This window comes from Anoplopoma fimbria, chromosome 14, assembly GCF_027596085.1.
Source record: "Anoplopoma fimbria isolate UVic2021 breed Golden Eagle Sablefish chromosome 14, Afim_UVic_2022, whole genome shotgun sequence".
NCBI lineage: Eukaryota > Metazoa > Chordata > Actinopteri > Perciformes > Anoplopomatidae > Anoplopoma > Anoplopoma fimbria.
The window spans coordinates 1,392,892-1,418,375 of NC_072462.1; the positions used below are offsets into that span (position 1 = coordinate 1,392,892).

Consider the following 25,484-nt stretch of genomic DNA (forward strand, 5'->3'; position numbering starts at 1 on the left):
TCACTGAGGAGCTCAGAATTTGTTTTTATCAGAATCTGGCTAAAGCAAACGGTTTATTTGTGGTGAGATTTTAAATGAGACGTGTAAAATAAAACGTTTGTGTTGAAATATCACAATTTTAAGCTTCGTTTTGGTTGCTTTATCTGACTGAAGGCTTCGTTCCACATGATGTGTTCATGGACCGTTGGAAAGATGAAAATCTGACAGTTATAACAAATTTTTACATCTTCTGGCTGTGATAACGTTGTAGTTTTGGCGAATGTTTAAAGAAAGCATGTTTTTTGGTCCCGTTTTGGAGTTTAGAGGGTTAAAGGATGAACAAAGTGACAGAAAACTACCACCACATGTTTGTCTCTTTAGATTTAATTTATTTTTCTGTATCGGAGTGTAACGGTTCTTCCTCAGTGAGGAGGTTTATTTGCAGCTGATATCAGCGGCCTTCAGCCTCCATCACACTCTGTAATCAGCAGCAGACTGCAGAGCAGGAGAGAATACTTCACAGTGTTTGCTAATGCTGATGCTGTATCTGTCACAATGTTCACACACACACACACACACACACACACACACACACACACACACACACACCACACACTGGTCTGGTCTGGTCTGGTCTGGCTCTGCTCCACCAGTAAAGGTCAGTTTATGTTTAATGCAACAGAGTCAAGTCGTCTCGTCTCCGTCATCCTAAAACGAGAAATCTGTCTTTTTTTATTTTACATGATTTGAATTGAAACAAAACGATCTTTTTTTTATTTCAAATCTCCTTCGCCTGCTCCTTTATTACACAGCAGACAGTGAAAGGGAAAACGGAAATACTGTTATGATCTGATTAGAACAAAAAATTATTTTCATAACCAAATAATCTGCCTGCTAAGGTCTCGACTGACCGATTCTTTGGTCTTTTAAATGTCAAGAAAAAATGAAGAATAACAACTTTCTTAAAGACAGTTTCAGTCCGACTAAAACTCTAAAATGTCAGAATATTAACTTTAGTTCGTTACAAAGCAGCAAATATAAAAATGTAGAAGCTGAAAGCAGTGCATTTTTGCCTTTTTTTTGCATGAAAGATGACTTCAACAATTAATAAAATCTCATAATAGCTGCAGATTATTGTTCTGTTGATTTACTAATTGATTAATAAAAAAAATTGTATTCAGCTCAAGCTATGGTTTCTGGCACGTACTAATGAATCTGATCGATTGTTTGGTCTTTAAAATGTCAGGAAATAATAAAAAAAAGTCAGTTTTAGAGTTTTAAATAACTTCTAAATGAATATTTAGAAGCTGGAAACAGTGGATTTTTCCCATTTTTGCTTTAATAGAGACTTAAATGATTAGTAAATTCTCATAATAGCTGCAGATTATTTTTCTGTTGATCGACTTATTGATTAACTGACCTATTGTTTCAGTTCCAGCTATGACGTTCTCTAATTGCACGTACTAATGAATCTTACTTTGCCATTTAATTGAATTCACTGCTAAGCTTTTGTTCATTAAACAAACTCTTCCTGCACAGATGTTTCTCTGCTCATTTTCAACACAACAGGGCGGTAAAGGAAAACCTCAAATACCGCTTTGCACGGAAGCATCGAGCGTCTGAACGTCTCCAAACGTGATCTGTTAATAAACTCTTCTACACGCCTGAGGTCGAATCAACATATTTATCAGATAAGAGTTAGAGTTGAAATGTGTGAACTTCCTGAAAGATTTCATTGAGAGCAGCAGACAGAGAGACAGTGTAATAATAATAATGTTACTTTGACTAATTTGACTAATTTATAGACGTTTCAGGTGATCTCTGTAATGAGACGCAGCTCAGAGGAACGTGTGTGTGTGTGTGTGTGTGTGTGTGTGTGTGTGTGTGTGTGTGTGTGTGTGTGTGTGTGTGTGTGTGTGTGTGTGTGTGTGTGTGTGTGTGTGTGTGTGTGTGTGTGTGTGTGTGTGTGTGTGTGTGTGTGTGTGTGTGTGTGTGTGTCTCTGTAAGAGGCCATTTGTTGAATTAGCTGGTCAGTGTTGAAGTGTTCAGCGATTAAGGTTAATCCTCCAGTCGTGATGATGTAAGGACTCTCACACCTTCCTGCTGAGGACGGCGGCGGTGCACATGTGTACAGTGTGCAGACGTGTTATTATTAGTGTGTGAGTTTGTATTTGTGTGAGCCTGGATGGAGGGGAAATGATGCATCACGTCTGGAGGAGAGATAAAGCCGAGGAGGAAGAGGTGGAGGATGGATGATAGAAGGAACGAGGCCCAAAAAACAAATGGCTGCTGCTGCAAGTGAACGCCTCTTAAACTGAAACTAAACACACTTTTTAGGAGCTCAGAAATGTACGGCTGTACTGCTCAGCTCTACTTCTACCACAGTGTATCCCTTCTTCTAAAGTGTCCATATAAAGCTCTGGTGTTGCAGATATAACTCTACTCTAAACTGTATAAAAAGGACATATTTAACATAATGGACGTAGAGGTTTTTGTAAGAACACATGTTGCGTATTCTTCATCAATTGTGCATCACAACGGTGTGTCCCACGCTTTTGAATGCACCTTTAACTAAAGCTATAAATTAAAATGAAATACATTTTTAGGAGCTGAGAAGTAGAGCCGAGTGGTGTATATATGTATATTATGTTTTTCCTAAAATATAAATATATAAGGAGGGGGTAAAGCTCTGGTACTACAGGTATTACTGTACTGTATTAATTGCATTTATTGTGCAAAACTGCAATATTGAATTTGAAACAATACAAAACATTTCCTCCTTGTTCAACGACTCACTTTCCCGTTCTGCAGAGGATGCCTTCTTTTGCTTTTCTTCATATTCTATAACATGTTTTGATTTGAAATAAAATAAAATATTACTTATATTACAAACTATTTACCAGCTGTCTTCAGACTTAATTTGCAGATTGTTTTCTGCTCGTTGTCTGACGTTTTTAAAACGTGTCTTTCTTTGTTTCAAACTCCTCCTCTTCTCCGTTAGGAGCGACACTTTCAGGTGTTTTTTGTTTCCAAACAAAGCAGGATGTTCACTTTACATCACAAGAGACAAAAAGCAGCAAATCCTCAAAATGTAGAAGCTGGAATTTTTGACATTTAAAGAAAAATTACTGTAAATATTAATAAATTATCAAAAAAGTATAGTTGTATGTTCACTAATTGATTAATTGCCAAATAGTTTCTGCTTTAGCTTTGATTAAAAACACAAACCAAACAGATGACCCATACCACTTCATCATGCTAACAGTGCTAACAATGCTAAGCTACTTTATGCCAACTGTTTGTGAAGTCAGTGTGCAAGAATTTTTTTTTCTCTTTTATTTCGTTTCGTAACAAGAAATGATGAAACGCGTGAAGCAACAGACGTCTGAGACCTCAGAGCTCCACTGCTGATTACATTTTACAAGAAAAGAAAGCTAAAGGTTTCCTGAAATGGATTTAAAGATATGTTCTATCTCGCATCACCGTCGGGTATTTAGTTTAAATGTTTTAACTTTGAGCAGCGAGACAACAGCGTCCACATCCTGACCTGATTCCAGGTATTCATCACTCTCTCTTCCCCTGAAATCTATAAAAGTTTCCCCTTGAATGATTTATTTCTCTTCTGCGCTTTTATTTCCCTTTTATTTAATACGAGGAAAAGTATTTTATTCACTGTGACTGTATTTATTGTCAATTTTTCTGATTTATTCATCATTTTTAACTCATTTCTTTCTTGATTATGTTTTTAAATGTTGGTGTTTTAATGCATTTATTCAAATATTGGCCATATTTCTTCGTATGCCACGTCCAACCTCACCAAACACACCGTGACGTCTCCTCCAGGACGGTCATCAAGGTCCGACAGACCAAGAATCAAGAATCCAGTTAGCCGTCTATTTTCGCTAACACCGGATGCTAATCGGCTAAAAGCTGCAGACAGGAAAGAATGACACGCTAACGCCTCCCGTCTGAGCTCATTACCGCGCCGTCCTCCTGCTCTGCTCCCCTCTGTCCTCTGGACGTCTTTGTTTTGACCACAGTGAGCCGTGAAACCATGAGGAGGTCTCATAATGTGGCAGACATCATCATCATCATCATCATCATCACCATGTATAACGGAGCAGCAGCAGCACTGTACATCTCATCTCTGTATCTCCACACCATTGTACACACACACACAGCCTGTAGCCACGGAGACAATTACCATGGCAACAGCGCATCTCATCTCTGAAAGCAACACGGATGATTTTTTTTTATCCCCCTCCTCCTCCTCGTCTTCCTCAGACAATGTTTCAGTGATTTTTCATCCATTGTTGGTGTGTTTTGAGAGTCACGGTCATTTTCAGCCTGTAATGACTGGTGACGTCTTCAGTAATTAGTGTGTGTGTGTGTGTGTGTGTGTGTGTGTGTGTGTGTGTGCACACTTGTCGGCTGGAGGCTCAGAATCAGCTGCGGCTAACAAGGACAAGACAACATGTCTCTCTCTCTCTCTCTGTCTCTATATATCTCTCTCTGTCTCTCTCTCCCTTTCTCTTTCTCTCTCTCTCTTTATGTATATATTTCTCCTGTGGAGATATGAAACCGTCCTTCTGTGTTTCATCATTGATTTCTATGTTGTCTTTAATCAACTATTTAATAAGCGTTGAGAGGGGATTCTATCTGAATGACTGACAACGTCGTCATGTCAAAGTCTGACAGATTCATCATCAGGGGACCTTGAATATCAATCACATTTCATGACGATCCATCTGAACGTTGATGTTTCAGTCTGGACTAAAGTGCCAAATATACAGAACACAGTAGACTTTTTTTTAACCGTCTTCTTCATGGGTTGTCTGTCTTCACCGTGTCTCTCTGCTCTTCGTCCTCCAGGCTTCCTCCTCTTCAAGGACTTCTGTATGAACGAGATCGACGAGGCCGTTCCACAGCTCAAGTTCTACGAAGAAGTAAGTCCAAAACATCCTGGGGATTAGACGGCAGATTACAGGGCCCGTAATCCCACAAGGTCGGCTGTAGCTCAACAAGACATGTTTGTTTGTTTGTTTGTTTGTTTGTTTGTTTGTTGCATTTCTTTTTTGGATGACCTCGTTTTGTCTTTATCAGATTAAGGACTACGAGAAGCTGGACTCGGAGGAGGAGAGGTTGAGCCGCAGCCGGCAGATTTACGACGGCTACATCATGAAGGAGCTGCTGTCCTGTTCACACGTGAGGACGACATCTCGTGTACACTGAACACTAAGAACATACAGGGACACTAATAAATACATAAATATAGATTTATATAGAGATTTAATTGACACTAGTTCTGTTATCGGGTTCTTTTTGACTATATTGTGAGAAAAAAAGACAATTAATTAATAAAAGAATCAACATTTCTTTATTATTCTTGTAGGTAAACAAATAGTTTTTCTTGAGCAGCAAAACAAGAAGTTCTTAAATCTTTAAAACAACATTCTCTCTAATTATCTTTCATTGATGATCCTGTTGTTCTGATCGCTATGGTTACCTGCAGTGGACGAGGATGGACGGCTGATCTCCAAACAATAGAACCCTGATCATTTGTGCAGACTGATGTTCTGCTTGTTGTCCAGATGTTGAGATGAACTGTTTCCTCCTTAACTTGTGAGGGTTTGATTGAGTCTGAGACAACGAGAGTTCTCAGAGTCTACTGGAGGAGAACGTAGAACCACTTTGTATCTCTGTGTTCTCTCTGACATGATGTGTGTCTCACTGTGACTCCGGGCCGCATCATCACTCCGGGTTTTACTCATTTTGAGTTCCCCTTTTAGAACCAGATGTTACCGGGAGCGTCCCTAGTCGACACTTTAATCAAAGAATTCTACTTATGATTTACTGAAAGTGTGTTTAACATGCAGCACTGTGCACATAGTGGAACCCAGAAGGATGATGGGAAATCCAGCAGAAACAACAAAAAGTTAGAGCTCGCTGCTGTCTGTAGGGAGGAAGTTATCGGACACACCGCCTACACACACACACACACACACACACACACACACACACACACACACACACACACACACACACACACACACACACCAGTGGTAACGTCCTGGTCATGTTACACCAGGGGACACATATCGTCACACACAGAAAACAGAACTGAAATACTGCAACAGCTGCATATGTTTTTAGTTTTTTAGTTTTTTTTTTTTTTTTTTTAAATGACCCTTCCTTTTATTTGCTCCTCTCTGTTTCAGCCATTTTCTAAGAAAGCAGTGGACCATGTGCAGAGTAACTTAACAAAGAAACAGGTTCCCCGACTCTCTTCCAGGTAAAACCACAACATCACATCCATCAACGTTTCCTCTGTTTTTTAGTTCTGGTTTAACTCTGAGAAATACAGAAAATATGGTTTCCATTAATGGTATTCGTGTGACATAAAAATAGGATTTTCAAAATAAAACTCTATAACATAAAACAGTAAAAGAAGAATATAATGAAATACAGCACAGACGGAAAATCTCAGTTCCGGTCAGAGATGACTGATGATGAATAATTAAAATATTGGAGACTTCACACCCTCAACACATCCGAGGGGTGTAAATTATTCTCACACACACACACACACACACACACACACACACACACACACACACACACACACACACACACACACACACATTACATTACAGTCATTTAGCAGAGCGACTTACAGGAAGTGTATTCAACATAGGTATTCAAGCGAACTACTAGTCACCAGAAGTCATAAGTGCATCTCCTTTCTTAAACAAGCATCTAAAAGCATAAACCAGAGCAAAAGTATAGTGCAGAGGCAAATTACTACGAAAACAATAATTGCAACAAACTAATATGAATACAGTAAGTGCTACGAGGAAGGCTCAGGTAGTACTTCTTGAAGAGGTGAGGTTAAAGATGGGCAGTGACTCTGCTGTCCTGAGGTCAGTGGGGAGTTCATTCCTCCACTGAGGGGTCAGGACAGAAAGAAGCTGTGACCGGGTGGATCGGCTGCAGGGACCTCTGAGCGACGGGGCAACCAGTCACCCCGAGGCAGCAGAGAGGAGTGGTGGGGGGGTGTAGGGCTTCATGGCCTGGAGATAGGAAGGAGCTGTTCCTCTCACTGCCCTGTAGGCACCAGAGTCTGTAGCTGGATGCTCCTACAGGGAGCCAGTGTAGAGAACGGAGAAGGGAAGTTGTGTGGGAGAACTTGGGTCATTGAACACCAGACGAGCTGCAGCTTTCTGGACGAGCTCCAGAGGTCTGATGGCCGACGCCGGGGCTCTAGTAGTGAGTTGCAGTAGTCCAGGCGGGAGATGACCAGAGCCTGTAGAGCACCTGCACCGTCTCCTCAGTGAGGAAGGGGAGAATCCTCCTGATGTTGTAGAGGAGGAATCTGCAGGAGCGTGTGACCGATGCAATGTTTGCTGAGAACGACAGTTGGTCGTCCAGGGTCACACCCAGATTCCTCACAGTCCCAGTTGGCGTCACCACGGCATCATCAATGGTGATGGACAGGTCTCGGTGCGGGCAGCCCTTCCCCGGGAGGAACAGTAGCTCGGTTTTGTCCAGGTTGAGCACAAAGAACAACAACCTTTGCCTGCCTCGTTTTGACGCTGAACTTTATGACCTTTTTCTCAAAATGACTGAAGTGGATTTGTGGTTTTATCACATTTCTTTTCAACATGAATAAATTAAGGGAAGTGAAGTTTGAAGAAACAGAAAGTAGTTCCAGCACTGAAACAAAACAATGTTCTTCTGTGGACGTATTTAAGACACCTTAGAGAATCAATATCAGTTTCATTGAACACTATATTTTATATATTTTCAAGGCAGACGGGGAACTGAAGCTGTTATCTATGCTCTCTACAAAAACACCAGACTCCATTGACAAAATCAGTAATTTTACCCTTCAGAACACAGGAGTTCCTGGTCTACCGCTGCTCCATTTGTTAGTTTGTGTTATTGTGTGACTTTGTTGTTTTAGAGTGTTAGTTCAGATTCACCAAAGTCACACAATAACACACACACACTGACAGATCAATGCAGTAGTAGACCAGAAACTCCTGTGTTCTGTGACATAAAGTTACAGTTTTTATTACAGAGTCTGGTGGCTTTGTAGAGAGCATAGATAACAGCTTCGATAAAAACTCTCAAACTATCTACAGAAAATCTATTTAAATGACTCAATAACACAAATATAATTAAATCAGTCAATCTTGTCTGTTTAAATTGTCATAAATCAAGAAGCTCACACCTTAAATCAAACTTAACTTCATTAATAATCGGTATTGGTGCAAAGTCTTTTACCATAAAAAAGCCAAACTGCAGCATTTTACCGTAGAAACAACCTGAAATCACGAGCTCCTCACCTAAAGACAGAAAAATATAATATTTTATGAGATAATTCAACTGTTTTCTGTAATCACTTCATGAAAATGTCACATTTCCTTATTAGGAAAATGTTTCTAAAAGTGTGTTTGTATCTTTTCTATCGCACAGCTCTGATATTTGCAGCTCGTAATCTTGTTATCCATCTCTGTCAACATTGTTTTTAAACTCCAGATTCTGGTTTTAGAGAGGAGCATAAATTACCAAAAGGCCACACAGAGAACGTACAATATAGAAAATCCAGTTTTCTTTTAGCTTAGTAAATCTAATCAACAGGTTGCCTTTTTCAGACTCTTTTTGTGACTTCATATTCCCTCAAACACGCTGCAGCAACCTGTCAGAACTTCCTGTGTTTTTCTTTATGTTCTGCTGGAAACAAAGGGAGCTCTTGTCAGAATGTTCGGTGGGAGTTTCTGAGAAGTGACTTTTTAAACAGCAGACAAAAGGAGGCCGACAGCTTTAACAACAATGAACACATAATATATTTAAAGAGGTTTTCTCTGAGAGGAAACCTGCTCTGAGCTGCTGCTGTGTCTTGTTCCTTGCAGCCGTACATAGTGGAGATCTGCGACAGCTTGAGAGGGAAGATCTTCCAGAAGTTCATCGAGAGGTGAGACCGGGGAGGAGGAAGAGGAGGGGTGGAGCAGCTCTATCATTTGTTCATTTCGTACAGTAAACTCACATTTTTAACCCCTCTGCTGTGTTTTTCTTTTCCCCCTTCAGTGATAAGTTTACTCGTTTCTGCCAGTGGAAGAACGTGGAGCTGAACATCCACGTGAGTACAAACTTTAAAAGGTCACTTTAGAGGCTGAAGTTTGGATTAGTGGTCCAGACCAGAAGTTCTCAACATCTGTACACTTATATTAAAGACAGTATTGAGATATATATATATATATATATATATATATATATATATATATATATATATATGAATAAATAAATAAATAAATAGAGGAGAGTCCAGGAATATTAAAACAATGTGGATGCATCGTTATTCTTAACGATGTGCATTACAACAAAGCTAATAAATCACTTTTGTTGCTCCTGTTATTGTTATTCTTTCTCTTACTTCTATTTGGAGCATAATTAAGCTCTAAGTTAAGGAACTATACTTCCCATAATGCTTTGAGGGAAATAAACAGGAAGTTCAATGTCTGCAATCTGTTGGACTTGATGAAAAAAACGCATCTGCACACTCAAATCTGTGAAAAAAATCTTTTTGATAAGAGAGCTTTCAGTCAGAGACAGAAAACGTCATCAGATGGGGTTTACTGAGTTGTCATGGTTACAACCCGCTATCAGGTGACCACACTTTTGTAATCTGATGAAAAGTTGGCAAAATTCATGTGCAGATGAAGACCACACAATGTGGGTGGAAGCCATAGGGGGGGGGGGGGGCTAGTAAGGGAGCTTGAGTTATTCTTTTTTTTTTTGGTTATTTCAAAGATCAGGACCGGACTTCACGCTGGAATGTAGCAGCTTCTGGATTCTACAATGACAGTCATATTTTTCTGATTCTATAATTGAAAACATTATTATTGATTATTGAATCCTGCAACAACAACATAACTGTTTTTTTTGCATTTGGTTCAATAATTGCCGTCAGGATGTCATTTATACAAAAATATCATTAATGGATTTGAAGAAGATTATGTACCCCGCCTTTAATGACTCACCTGGTTAAATACAATTATCTGGTACTCAACAGATTAACATTCTAAATAAAAAAAAACATATGAAACTATGTGTCTCTGAGTCCATCAAAGACACATTAACACCTCTAAACTTCATGTTTCATTTATTATTTGACACAAAAAACAATGAGAAGAGTCCAAAAAATGTACAAAAATGTGTATATCATAACTTATTTTCTTTGGGAAATTGAAAATCAATTGTTTGTTAACATTTTCCCCAAAGCTGCACCAAGTTAAAGGATGTTCTCTCACTCAAACAAATCTTAAAATAAAAGTTCTGCAGCTTACAAGACGAATAAATATTTGGAAAACTGGAAATATTATGCAGTATTTTACACTTCATCTAACATATTTAACAAAAAACAGATGCCATATATAAAAAAATCCATCAAACATAAACCATGCATGAAAGGCACATGCATGAACATTTGATGGTAAATTGCCGTATTGATCAGTGTGAATTTTCGTCCTGCGTCTCTTAAAGTCCTTCTGTTCCCTCTGTTCATCCTCAGCTGACCATGAACGACTTCAGCGTTCATCGGATCATCGGTAGGGGAGGCTTCGGGGAGGTGTACGGCTGCAGGAAGGCCGACACGGGCAAGATGTAAGGAAGCAGAATAACATTTAGAACATAATGAAGTCTGTAAACAGAAGACGGCGAGCTAACCTGTTCTCCGTTTGTTGTGTCAGGTACGCCATGAAGTGTCTGGACAAGAAGAGGATCAAGATGAAGCAGGGAGAGACTCTAGCGCTCAACGAGAGAATCATGCTGTCGTTAGTCAGCACAGGGGTGAGACACACACACACACACACACACACACACACACACCATCTAAACATATAATACATTAATAACTAGCATCAGAGGTTTCTTCTTCGTCTTCTCGTCCTCTTACTCGTCCATCTTCTTCTCCTCCTTCCTCTTCCACTTCTTCTTTTTCTTCATTTTCCTCTGACGACGTCTTCTTTTTCGTCTTCTTGTCCTCCTCGTCCTTCTTCTCCTCCTCTTTCTTGTTCATCTTTTTCTCCTTGATCTTCTTCTTTTTCTTGTCTTCTCTGTCCTTCTCTCTTCTTCTTCTTCTTCTTCTTCTTCTTCTTCTTCTTCTTCTTCTTCTTCTTATCTGATGACCCTTTGGAGGGCCCTGACCCCTATATTGGCAACCTCTATACAGGAGTCACAGGAGACATTTTACTGCTCAATGTATACTTATATACTTTTACTGAAGTAGGATTCTCAACGCTGGCATAACGGAGTATTTCTACATTGTTGTATTTGTACTTTTGTTTAAGTATCTGAGGAACACGTTCAGTTTTTGACCCGGTTCTCCGTCTCTGCAGGACTGCCCGTTCATCGTATGCATGACGTACGCCTTCCACACCCCCGACAAGCTCTGCTTCATCCTGGACCTCATGAACGGTAGGCTGACCCAGATTAAATCAGGACACAAAGGATCGGATTACTCACCCGGTCAAGTCACCCCCCCCAGCCTTTCCTCACACCTCCTGGTCCTGTACTTCCTCTTAAGGGTCTGCAGCCAGTTCTCTAGCGGCCTCACAATGAAACCCCTGAGTCACCGACACAGTCATCAGCACACAGCTTCATCCGTTCTATAAATACGGCTCGTCGATGCGGCCCATTCCCATCCCCCCCGAGACGAGAGCCACAACCGATTGATGGTTATTGATCCAAGCATGAGGTAATATGAGGTCATACTGACTCTCTGTGTGTGTGTGTGTGTGTGTGTGTGTGTGTGTGTGTGTGTGTGTGTGTGTGTGTGTGTGTGTGTGTGTGTGTGTGTGTGTGTGTGTGTGTGTGTGTGTGTGTGTGTGTGTGTGTGTGTGTGTGTGTGTGTGTGTGTGTGTGTGTGTGTCCAGGCGGCGACCTGCACTACCACCTGTCTCAGCACGGCGTGTTCAGCGAGAAGGAGATGCGTTTCTACGCCGCTGAGATCATCCTGGGTCTGGAGCACATGCACAACCGCTTCGTCGTCTACAGGGACCTCAAGGTAGACTCTCTGGTTCCAGACTGCCCCCCCAAAGACAGTCCGGAGACCTTTAAAGACATTTAATTCTCATAAACCAAGCGTGCATGTATCTACTAAGTAGTGTGTGTGTGTGTGTGGAAGGCTTCTTCCTCTCTGCCATAAAGAGCTGCAGGAATGAGTCCTTAAACCCAGAAATGAGTCAGCATTTATTCACTTCCTGTTCCCTCGTCTTGAGCTCAACTATTGTTTTGTTTAGATATGTTCAATACAAGCTGAAGAGATTTTAACAGTTAGTTCTACGATATAGAATAGGTCAGTAAACACTCCTCTGGTGAGTTTAGAAGCTTTTAGGTGTCTTAAAAGAAAGTGGTTGCTACAAGTAGAGGTGTAAGAGACCCTCTCATATTAATTAAACAGTTTAACGTTAACCATCAAAGTGTAAATAAAGTTTTACTGACGATCGTTATCTTCCAATATTCAGTAAAATATGAGATCAGGACTTCATTAATGTTCTCTAGTCTCTGATCTCTGATGATGTTACAGTGTAAACAACCAACCTGTGTTTAAACCAACAGGAGAGCTAGTAACGTTAGCAGCACCGCTAACAAACAGAGGTTGAGTTCAGTTACATTATGATGCGTTCAGGCTCTATTCAGTTAAAATTAGTATTGTCTGAAGGTAAATTATAACGTTATCATGATGTGTTCAATGTAATCAGTAAAATTTAGTGTTGGTGATAAACTAGAATAAATCCAGTAGTTTGAAGGAGATGTTTTCACATTAATATAAAATAGATATTAGAGATGAATTAATATATAATCTCTAAGAAGATTATAGTAAAAAAATCACATACTTTTTATTTTTACTTTTAGTACACACTGCAGCTGCCCTTACAAAGTACAACATATACTGCATTCAGGATGCATTCGATTGGGAGATACTACTTCCTCATAACTTTAAGCTTTGACCCTTTTACTCATAAATCTGCAGGAGGATTGGGGGTCAGAATAGCAGGGAAATCACGCGACCTGGTGCAATAGAACATCCTGGTATTTGTTGTTCTATGTATTGGGATGTACTAAATCTTGTTCTGGCAAACTAGACAGTCTGATAGTGATGAAACACACAGACGGAATCAAACCCTGAGAATCACACGTTTGTGCTACGGGACGCCCCGTCACACCTCCACAGATCGCTCTCTGTTCTTCAGCCGTCCTCTGGTTCTCCTCCGATCCTCCTGTTTGGACCGGTTGCCATAATAACAGACATATTTCTGCTGGAAGTCAGGGAACAGTTTTAGGGCTTCCATAAACAGTGCAGAACAATGCAGATAATACTGTGAGGGGAGAGATAGAGAGAGTGAGAGAGTGAGTCACGTTTTTTGCCAAGCAGCAGAGGATAACCAGGACAGGAGTTTTTCTTTTTACTGTCTGTGTCCGAGCAGAATTTTTCTCCTGGTGTAACGGAAATTGGAACTTAAGTTGTGATTAGAGAGGTCTCAAACATTGTTTCCTATGATTTTATCTCTACTATCCTCCATCAATATCACTCCCTCTCTCTCTTTATCTCTCTCTCTTTCTCTCTCTCTCCTTCCAGCCAGCTAATATCCTGTTGGATGAACACGGTCATGTTCGTATCTCCGACCTCGGCCTCGCCTGCGACTTCTCCAAGAAGAAACCCCACGCCAGTGTGTGAGTATCTGTGATATTTTATTTTATTTTATTTTATATATATATATATATATATATATATTTAATATATATATATATATATATATATATATATATATATATATATATATATATTTTTTTAATATATTTTTTAATATACAGTACCAGTCAAACGTTTGGACACACCTTCTCATTCAATGGTTTTTCTTTATTTTTATTTTTTTCTACATTGTAGTTTAATATTGAAGGAATCCAAACTATGAAGGAACACATATTGAATTATGTGGTAAACAAACAAATGCTCAACAAACCAGAATATGTTTTATATTTTATATTTTTCAAAGTAGTTGAATGAGAAGGTGTGTCCAAACTTTTAACTGGTACTGTATATGTATTTAAAAAATATATATATATATATTTTTTAATATATATATGTGGAAATGTGCGTTTATTTTCATTGTCTTCTATCCTTTGTTCTTCTTTGTGTCTGCCTGTGAAACACTTTGCTGCTCGGTTTCATACAAATAAGCTTTTTTATTATTATTATCAATCACACATAGTGTTTCACAACATGAGACTAATAGCCAATAATCAAGCGCTAAATTTAACAATAACACAGAAAATAAGATTTTTAAGACAAAACGTGGTGTTTGTTGTCAAAACTAAGAGCCAATCAGCTCTTTGATCTGGTGTCTCCAGATCAAAGAGCTGATTGGCTCTTAGTAACGTGACAGGCGTTTCAACGTGACAGGCGTTTCCCATCATGCACTGGGTCATGCCCATGAAGTCTCTATCTCGTGAGGTTATTATTGACCACGTGTTCTTGACTATTTTGTCTGTTAATCTGGTAAACTACCATCAAAAAGTTAAGAATCAGCTGTTATATTAATGTTCTTTCCTTCTATGATAACACATTTCTATGATAAAAACAGTATAATTCAGACACTAAATGTTTTATTCACATGTGAATTAGTTTTGTCCTCAAAAGAAGGAGAATTAAATGATTCAAACTTCCATTTAGTTGATGTTCAAACAGTGTTACATTCTATAAAATGCAGCCGTGAAGCTTCGCATCAACAAACATTTATCACCGATAACATCTCCACGTATGTAGAAACAAACAGGCATTAGAAAAAGTTAATCAATGACGTTATTGTGAGGAAAGCTGTCTCTCACAAAGGAGATTAGAAGAAACTGCATTAATAATTAAGTACAATACGATAAACATCTTCCATCTTTCAGGATGTTTTTAGTATCACATCTGTTTGTAATACGTCTTTCCAAAGTAAAGCTGAGAGGCACTCTGAGTTGATATGAATAATTGAATTGTTACCACAGATCAGAAGTGTTTCCTCTTGATTGTGGATCAGCAGCTTTCTTTACTTTGTTCACTTATAAATGAGTGATCCATCAGTTCAGCTCGATCCTCTTGTAGCTTTTCAAACTAAAAAAAGACTGAAGTTCCCAGAAAATAATGTTAGCCGTTTTGCTAAAGATAGCTATGCAAGCTAACGTTTATACAAGCAGCGACAAACAAACATCTGATTGTTTCTGGAACAAAAGATACAAACATTTATATTTCTCTCTGACACAAAGTTTCTGGCTGCTAACGTTAGCCATGTTGTTAATGCTAGTAATGACAGCTAACATTAGCAGTTTGTTTGAAACAAAATGTTTTGATTGTTTCCGGACATCTACGTGTGTTTCTCATGCAAAGTTTCTGGCTGCTACTGTTAGCCATGTTGCTAACTTTAGCTACTAGCGTCTGTGGCACACGAGGTAGAGCGCTCGTCCTGTAACCACAAGGTCGGTGGTTCGAACCCCTCTACAGTCAACATGCCGAGGTGTCCTCGAGCAAGACACCTAACCCCCAGCTGCTCCCCGGGCGCTTCTTAGCAGCCCACTGCTCCTCCGGGATGGTTAAATGCAGAGAAATGTAATTTCCCCATTGTGGGACTAATAAAGGCTTAATTATTATTATTATTATTATTATTATTACTAGCTACTAGCACCCAGAAACATCTGTGATTCGTTGTCCGTTTGATAATGTAGTCAAAAAACACATTCCAGTACTATATCCTTGAAACGCAGGAGGGGGGGAAGTTGAAAATGTGTCTGTTGCCACTTTAAAAAGAAGCAGGAAGAACAATATTAATAAATATAATTTCATCTAAATATAATAATGACAATTACCGTAAGCCTGCATCCTTAATTTACCAGAAGCTCCATCACCTCCCGGAACAACGCTAACTGTTATTACATAAAACCAGGGGGAAATATTTCACTACCCACCTCCTCCTCTGATATTCACCCCGTGTGAACGCTTAGCGCCTCCGACTGTATGCTCGCTGTTACCCTGGAGTAGTAAAGTAATGAGTGTGTGTTTTGTGTGTTTGTCACAGGGGGACTCATGGCTACATGGCTCCGGAGGTTCTCCAGAAGGGGACGGCGTACGACAGCAGCGCCGACTGGTTCTCTTTAGGCTGCATGCTCTTCAAGCTCCTCCGAGGGTAACCACTCCACATAATCTCATCTTCTTCTTCTTCTTCTTCTTCTTCTTCTTCTTCTTCTTCTTCTTCTTCTTCTTCTTCTTCTTCTTCTTCTTCTTCTTCTTCTCTCCACACTTCCTCTCTGCTTTCAAACCCTCCTCTGCCACTCAGGAGTCCAAACACTTTGAATCTGCTCCTCCGTCTCCGATGTTTGGTGTGTGTTTGATCTTGTTTGTGTGCAAGTGTGTGTGTGTGTGTGTGTGTGTGTTTGTTTGATCTGGAGTGTGTAAATGCCAGAGGTCCGGGCCCAGTAGGTCAGAGATCGTGTGTGTGTGTGTGTGTGTGTGTGTGTGTGTGTGTGTGTGTGTGTGTTTGTGATGTGTGTGTGTGTGTGTGCCAGTGGTCCGGGCCCAGTGGTCAGAGATGTGTGTGTGTGTGTGTGTGTGTGTGTGTGTGTGTGGAAAAAGAGAGGTGTGTGTGTGTGACGCGTCTCTCCATTGATGTTTTTTGGTTCGGTGTGTTTGAACACTTTAAAGAGGAGGAGTGTTGGTCTTTGGTGAAAAGGTCTGCGGCTGCAGAGACGGAGGGAAATGTTTTTAACACTCTGGTTCTAAAAATCCAGAATTCTAAAACTAAATTTAGTTCCAGAAAAAAAAAAAATCACAAATTTACCAGAAAAAAATCATAAAATTACCAGAAAAACAATCATAAATTCATGAGAAAAACTAAAATTTTCTAATTTCACAGTCGCAAATTTCAGGAAAAACTGTAAAAAAAAAAATCATAAGATATTCAAATACAAATATTCACTTAAAGTCACAAATTAATGAGGAAAAACTCACACATTTTTTATAAAAGTAAAATATCCTTTGAGATTAAAGTCACATATTTAAAAGAGAAACTTAAATATTTTCTTTGATTAAAATCACTAATTTACGAGAAAAAATAAAATAGTCTCTGACATTAAAGTCACAATTTAAAAACAAAAAATATATATAATTTGGGTTTCACCAAACTATACAACATGTTTATTCCGGAGCTTGAAAAGTGTTTATTTTATTTCATATTTTTATATTTTCAAGTTATAAATTCAGATTTATAAAAAGCAGCCAATCACAGCGTCAAATATTTAGAATTTCGAATATTTCCAAAGAGGTGACAAAGCTTCAGGTCATCTTTAGAGTCACAGAATGAATCAATGAGCTCTTTTTTCCTCCTCTAAATGTTTGCATTCAGGCTTTTATCGTTGTATCTCCTGAAATCAGCTCTCTGGTGGGATCCCTGGAGTTCAGACTTATTGATTAGCGTCCCTTCCGGTCGTCATCGGTGTATTTTGATGTCTTTTGGCTCCGGCTGAACAATTAGCCTCCATGAAGATGAAGTTTGTGAGCAGCTTTCTCTCCCATTAACTCTGCTAGTTGTCATTTGATCCCATCACTAAGTGGAGTAGAACTCTTTAAACCGAGATGTTCTTCAGCATTCTGAGGATCAAACTGATCCAGAACTGCTTCACTTAAAGGGACAGTTCTGATGTTTACAAGTGTGTTTGTACGAGGTACTTCTGTGTACTTAATGTACTGCTGTGGACGTATTTATTATAATAATGTTTATAATGTTAATGTATTAGTCATATTGTTGAGATTATAGTGACATACTTTTACCGAAGGAACATAGTATTAGTACTTGTACTGTAACATAGTATTTTACAGTGTGGTATTAGTACTTTTACTCTAACAGAGTGTCTTTGCTAAGTCGTATAAGTAATTCTACTTTAACAGAGTATTTCAATGTTTGGTATTAGTACTTTTACTCTAACAGAATCTTTTTACAGTGTAGTATCAGTACTATTACTGCAATAAAAAAAAAAAAAAAAAAAAAGTAATAATAGTAAACAGTCACAGTTTGAATACTTTAACTTTCATATTACTGATTAAACTGACATACTTGTGTATAATGTGTTGTGTTAATACTTTTACTACAGTAAAGTAACTGAATACTTCCTGTTATTTTAAATAATAATAATAATTCTCTCTCTCTCTTCTGTTCAGGCACAGTCCCTTCCGGCAGCATAAGACCAAAGACAAACATGAGATCGACCGCATGACTCTCACCATGGTAAGACACATCCACACATCTCCCAGAATGCAGTGGGGCACGGCGACAAAAAGCTGCCACGACGGCTCACGCTACATATTAAAGCAGTCTTTATGTAAACATAGTAAAGTCTGTGGGTGGGGCCTGTGTTTACCTTCCTCTGAGACCAAACGCACACAGCTGATCATTTGTTTGAACACACACCTGATGATGTCACTTCCTCTCTACCTGTGTGAGAGTTTTTCTGCGACCCCCCCCCCCCAGTGATCAAATGGATTTATAGCCACATCCAGAACAGGTTTACTCAGAGAGTCAGGGATCTGTGGTTAAAGAAGACAAACAAAATAAATGCATTAGGCAGTTCACAGTTTCATCTGTTTTAAATCTGTTCACAGTTTGTTTTTTTCACGTTCTGCTGCTGAAGGAGGTGAAGTTGTTTCTCTGAGCTCACCTTTAAAGGAGAAAATAAAAAGGGTGCAGTAATTCACCTCTAGTTCTGGATCCATACAATCTGAATTAATAGTGATTAAAAAGAAAACAACTTCAAAGCGAGGCCATAAAATGCAAAATTCAGGCAAACTGCTGAGACGCTGTTCTATGCACGGTAGTTGGAGCATCATTTACTAAATGAACATCATGCTGTATTGAAGAAGACTTGAAACTAGAGATTGAGACCATAAACTCATGTTTACAATGTTTACTGAGGGAATAAATCAAGAGAGAAGTAGAGTCATTTTCTCATAGACTTCTATACAACCAGAGGAGTCGCCCCCTGGTGGACAGGAGAGAGAATGCAGCTTTAAGACAAGAAGCTTTGGATTCACTTTGCAGAGAAACAGCAGCTAGTAGAAGGTAGGAGGTTTATTGAGCGTCTCGTTGTCTGTTAGAGGAATATAGAGCTCTGTGATGTCACGGGTCAGATTCTACAAACACTCTGGATGAATGGCGTCCATTGAGCCGTCCTCCCGCTGACCGATCTGCTCTCACCCACTCCTTCTTCTTCTCTCCTCCTCTTCACATCAACAGTCCTGCAAAGGCGATATGTTGTGTGTTTTCTTTTTTCTTATCTTTTTTACAAACCGTAGGGAGAGTTTTTCATCAGCACAGCTTTGCTCCCCGTCAGTGGATCGCGTCCAAATCTCTGTGTCCGTTTACGTGTTTTGTCAGGACACGAAGCCGCTGAGAGGGGTAGCAGCTCACACACACACACACACACACACACACACACACACACACACACACACACACACACACACACACACACACACACACACAGGCTGTTTGTCCGAGCAGGACCTTTAAACAGAGAGAGTCTGATCTTTCATATCACAATAAATCCAGATTAGGATTTTAATCCAGCCACTTAATCTAGTTTATCCCTTTAATCCTTGTCTCTGTGTGTGTGTGTGTGTGTGTGTGTGTGTGTGTGTGTGTGTGTGTGTGTGTGTGTGTGTGTGTGTGTGTGTGTGTGTGTGTGTGTGTGTGTGTGTGTGTGTGTGTGTGTGTGTGTGTGTGTGTGTGTGTGTGTGTGTGTGTGTGTGTGTGTGAGACAGAGGGGGGTGGGGAATTCTGCGATTTGGCCTCGACCGGGCTAAAAATACCGCTCTATATGTCTTTGTGTTTATTAAAGATGATGAATGGTCTCATTACATAAACAAGACAGAAGCAGACGGCAGTGAAAAAAAAAGGAGCTGAGAACAGGAAGAGACGAACGGAACTGATTCAGATAGAACTTCTAAACTCGGGGGGGAGAAACGTCTTCACGAAGTAGAACGTAATGCACCTGTCCCCTTTGGTTAAAGGGGACAGGTGCATTCAGGTGTCCTAAAACAGGAAGTTATTTTAGTCCAATAAGGTCACGAGCAGCAGCATCGACTGAGCAGTAGGAAACCTCCAGATCTGCAAAGTAAACCTGCATTCTCTCTCCTGTCCACCAGGGGGCGACTCCTCTGGTTGTATAGAAGTCTATGAGAAAATGACTCTACTTCTCTCTTGATTTATTCCCTCAGTAAACATTGTAAACATGAGTTTATGGTCTCAATCTCTAGTTTCAAGTCTTCTTCAATACAGCATGATGTTCATTTAGTAAATGATGCTCCATTTAGAGTCAAACAGACCATAAAGCAGGGGATGCTTTAGGGCGGGGCTACACACTGATTGACAGGTCCACACCAGAGACGTATACGGAACATCAGTCCACAAACCAACGAGTGATGTCATAAGATCTACTTCTTATATACAGTCTATGGTCATAACTCAGTTTAATGTAAACACACATTAGATTCAGCAGGACTCACCCTTCTAGAGGAAATCATTATCCAGCATGTTCATCGTAAAAAAACTAGGAAATCACAGAAAAAGACGCCCAGTATAACCCAGAATCTACACGATTTTAGTTTTTCTTTCTTAGTTTTTCAGTATCTCAGTAATCCATTGATATTTGTCTCTACATCCATGTGAACACCTCAAATATGAACTGATTCGTCATACTTTTAATGGAGACTACTTCCCAAAATGTGAACAAACAAAGGCAAAAAAAGGGTGTACCGACATTACTTCCTGTTTACATTCACCAAAGCCCTAAAATTACGGGTACTGTAGTTCCAACCCTTAGAGCATGATTATACTGCAAAAAGAAAGACAAAGAGATTTTTTTTATGTTAAAATTCTAAATATATTATTTGACATTACGGAGGTGTCTCTTCATTCCATTCCTGGAACACCAACTAAGTTCATATTACAAGCTAATTAGGCCCAAATCAGATTTTTTTTTAAAGAGTAGATACAAATCTCAATCTCATGTGGTTCTAAATCTGATAAATGTCAGATCACTGGCCATGTGACCACTGTGAGAACGTGTGTCATATTTCACGTTGAACAGCCTTTTTCATAATTGTATATGTCATGTTTCACACAGCAGAACAGCAGAAAATGAGATGAAATCACATGTTGTGTTTCGGGGATGTCAAACAGTAACGTTACACATCTTACTTTTACGTTTGTTTAACTTTGCAGAAGAGCTTTAAAAGTTAAATATCAGCCCGAAATGAAAAGTCTTTCTGCAGGAAGCATTTAAAGGTCGCACGTTGTGATTTATTAGTATCATCTGTGTAACGAGGAACCCAGATCTGTTAAATTATGCATTATGTTAATGGGTCTGGTGGTCACTGGACTTTCATCTTCTCCAGTGTGTTTTTTTCCGACGAGTTGGACATTTTTCTTTTTTCATACCAATTTTTAATATGAAGAATGCTATATTATCTGTCCAGAGAATAGTTTTTTGTTGCTACTGTTTACATTCCTAATGATGCAAATTCAAAAACTACAGGAATGTTCTACTGTTTTTGTTTTTATTTTATTATTATTATATTCCTTTATTGATCCCCATGGGGGAAATTCATGTGTTTTCATGTGTTTGTTGTGTTGAAAATGGGCTATGACTTAATTTCATTGTGCCTCTTTGTGTTGCATAATGACAATAAACGATCCTTGAATATTTACAATCTTTTTAAAACAAGAGGATGTAGAGACAGAAAAGTATAAATGTAGTGAAGGATGTAGTTTTGTCCAAAGATGGGACCCAAAGTGTCGAACCTGTGTCCTGATGTAAAAGGTGCAAACCCCCGTTCTCACTCTCTCCTCCTTGTTTCCTCCCTCCCTTCTTTCCCCCCTTTTCCTCTCACAGAATGTGGAGCTGCCGGACTCCTTCACTGCAGAGCTCAAAGACCTGCTGGAGGGGCTGCTGCAGAGAGACGTATCCAAGAGGCTGGGCTGCCAGGGCCGAGGGTACGACACACACACACACACACACACACACACACACACACACACACACACACACACACACACACACACACACACACACACACCAGTAGTCCACGTCGACCTCGCATCAGCTCACGGCCGTAAACCGGAATGACGGATCACTGTCTGCACCGACAGACTGGATTAACACACACAGTGTTTGTTGGAGGGGGGAAATGTGGAGAACACTGCCACCTAGTGTTCAAACGTGGACTAACACCGTGTTTCTGTCACAGAGCTCCAGAGGTGAAGGAACATCAGTTCTTCAAAGGAATCGACTGGCAGCAGGTTTACCTGCAGAAGGTGAGTGAGCATCGGTTCTGGAATTTCAAAGTGAGAAAATAAAGATTTTCTCACTTTGAAATTCTATGTAAATGTGCTGAAAAGCCAGACGTCCCAGTTTTCCCACCAGCACTTGAAAGCAACGTGTGTTTGTGGATCAAACATGATCAAACACAGACAAATATAATGAAGTAAATCCCACACAATAATATTAATGTAACATGTAAAACACATGTTTAAGACTTATAATTATATGTTGGGTTATATTTAATATTTATTATTAAATATATGTTATATTAATGTGTTTTTGTGACTCAGTACCTAGTGTTGCTATCTTAGAGTAAGGGACTTTTTCCTCAAGACCTCTTCAAGCTTTATGCAAATGATGCGAGATGACCTCACAAATATGCAAATGAGCATTCCACTTTAAGCAACTTTTTAGAGCTGGTGCTAGCTACTGTCATTGGAGGAGAGTTGGTACATGTGTGTGAATGACACCGACAGGAGACCGGCTGATCTCTAAAACACAACGGTGATTGTTTCGTCCTCTGATAGAAGACATTGATTATTGGCAGTGATATAAATCTCGTTGTCTCCGTCTGCAGCTGATCAGGTCACGTCTCTGTGTCGGATGCAGCCACACTAGTCATTAGTCCGGTACAGTCACAGTTGCTATGGTTACCCCATCACTTCAGGGCCGAGCTGCTGTGGGACCGTGGCCTTGTTGTTTTGCTCTCCTCCTTTTGTCACTCTGTTTCTTCCTTTCTGAAACCCGTCTCTGTGTTCTCTCCTCCTCCTCTCTGCAGTACTCTCCTCCTTTAATTCCTCCCAGAGGAGAGGTGAACGCCGCCGACGCCTTCGACATCGGCTCTTTTGATGAGGAGGACACCAAGGGCATCAAGGTAAAGCTTTTATTTATCAGCACAACCTGAAGTGTCCGTCGCTGCAAGAACAGATGTGTTCAATGCAGCAGTTTTTTTTTTATCAACAGTCAAGGAGGCATTGGCAGCAGAGGATGAGATCAAATATTCTTTAATGTCTCCGAGAGGAAATTTAGCTTAACTTAAAACAATACGAAGCCAAAGAGGCATTAAAAAAAGGAAAAGAAAGTATTCTACGTGCCTTGTGAAATGGAGAGAAATTATAAAAACAACACATAATGCATAAAACTGAACACCAGTGTCTCCTAGCTTATGAACTACAATTTAATTTCTATAAAACTACAAACAGCCACCATCATCACTGCACAGAGAGGCATTAATGGCGTCCTCCCCGGCTGAGCTGTAACATCAGTTAATGTCGGTGCTGTGGAGGTTTATAGAAAGAAAATAGTTCCTGCATTAAAGCTGCTCCCAACAAAGTCTCTGGATTATCTTCATTAATCGTGTCATGAATTCTAGAAACAAACTTCCCTGTTTCAAATGTATTTATTTTTAGAGTTTCATCTAGTTCCTTTATATTCCAAAACAATCTAATTTAAGAAATACTTGCAAATTCCCCCGCTGCGGGACTAATAAAGGATTATCTTATCTTATCTAAAAGGACTGAGGGTCTGTGACTTCTGTCTCATACGCTCTCTACTTATTGGGAACAATTAACAAAAAGATTCTGCCGCTCAGAAAAAAAGTTGCTATGTGAACACAGATCCTGTTAGCATTCTTAATTATTTTGGGATGAACTGTCCCTTTAACCGTCTGAACCCCAAAACCCCAAAACCTGCCAGCAGAACGTTTATCACATCCAGAATCTGTAAAAATGATTGAGAGATTTTCATCTCTCCGACGGTCCTTGAACACATCATGTGTGACGAAAGCTTCTGTCAGAAACAGCAGCCGGAGCTAAGCTTAAAATTGTGATATTTTATCAAAAACAATTTATTTTATTGTGTCATTTAAATCCTGCCACAAATAAACCGTTTGCTTTAACCAGATTCTGTAAAAAACATTAAATTCTGAGCTCCTCAGTGAAACTATGAAGTCATGACTGATTCATCTGAGACCAACAGTCATGTGACAACAAATCTGTAAGAAAAAGATGTTGGAGAAAGCCATTAATACACAGTTTTTCATTATTTCCTAACGTTACCTTCCCTCCGTGTTCGTCTCCAGAATAATGAATAGGGCTGTTTTGGATTGAAGCAATTTAAAGCTACACCTCTCTGATTCCTCCGTCATTAACGTTAATGTGGCTGCAGCAGCGGTTATTCATCCTCCGACACGCTGCGGAGGAATAAAGGAACAGAAATGGAGGTTTCTTCAGGTTCCCCCAGACGCTGCTGGTCATTAAAACAGGAGAAACGAACGACTGTAATCAGCTCCGATTGTCTGAAAACACAATTTATCCGTTCTGTCAGTGGAGATCACTGCAGAGATCCGTTTCATTATTCTGAGAGGTGTTTTTATTCTGTCCTCACTGACAAACTACAGCCTCAGAAATGATCCTACAGCTGAATCTAAAGACGTCACAGCTGTAATGATAATGGCATTTACTATTTATTATAAATATAAATATTATTTAGTGTTTATTTATTGTTAGTTTTATCCCGATTTACCTCATGAAGAGTGTTTTTGAGCTATAAATTCTGTCTTTACACTGTGTGAATAACTTGCACAACAATATATTTTTCTGAAAAGTCTGTTTTTTTACTAAGAACGTGAATATTACGTAGCAAAATATGTCATTTTCCCCCCGTAAAAATGCAACTTTTTCAGATTCCTTTACTTTGTAAATAATGTTATCAACCAAATCATGTTGTGGAATATTAGACATCTAACCCTAACCTTAAATCTTTCGTTCATGGAAACAAACCTCCACCATCAGTGTTCTGGTATTATTGTTGGTGCTGTAAAGACAAACGGATTACTTTGAAACGACCAACATCACAGTGATGTGATAAAAGCAGAATAAAACACATCAGTGTAATAAGTCGTCAGGTTTTTTCCCGCTCCTCAATCAACGGGACTCGTTTTCTTTTGCTGCTTTGGTTGTTCCTCTGTCCAACATCTCCTCTACTGGAGAGAGAGTCCGTAAAGAACGTCCGTTAAAGGTAACATGGGGTTAGCTACCGTGGAAAACAAAAACAATCTCCACTTCCTGTTTTCATTGACACACTTCCTTTTT

The 25,484-nt window shown here is 39.5% G+C and overlaps 1 protein-coding gene across 1 annotated transcript in view; it reads left to right on the forward strand.

The window, feature by feature from the left end:
* Positions 1-25,484, forward strand: part of grk3 (G protein-coupled receptor kinase 3) — a 56,148-nt gene that overhangs the window by 27,562 nt on the left and 3,102 nt on the right. Inside the window, 16 exon segments of the mRNA XM_054612074.1 lie at positions 4,852-4,925; positions 5,083-5,184; positions 6,198-6,252; positions 6,255-6,271; positions 8,895-8,956; positions 9,070-9,121; positions 10,553-10,644; positions 10,731-10,830; positions 11,379-11,457; positions 11,916-12,046; positions 13,622-13,716; positions 16,098-16,205; positions 18,233-18,299; positions 21,964-22,064; positions 22,319-22,385; positions 23,171-23,266. Of these exon segments, the coding sequence (XP_054468049.1) occupies positions 4,852-4,925; positions 5,083-5,184; positions 6,198-6,252; positions 6,255-6,271; positions 8,895-8,956; positions 9,070-9,121; positions 10,553-10,644; positions 10,731-10,830; positions 11,379-11,457; positions 11,916-12,046; positions 13,622-13,716; positions 16,098-16,205; positions 18,233-18,299; positions 21,964-22,064; positions 22,319-22,385; positions 23,171-23,266 (1,298 nt within the window).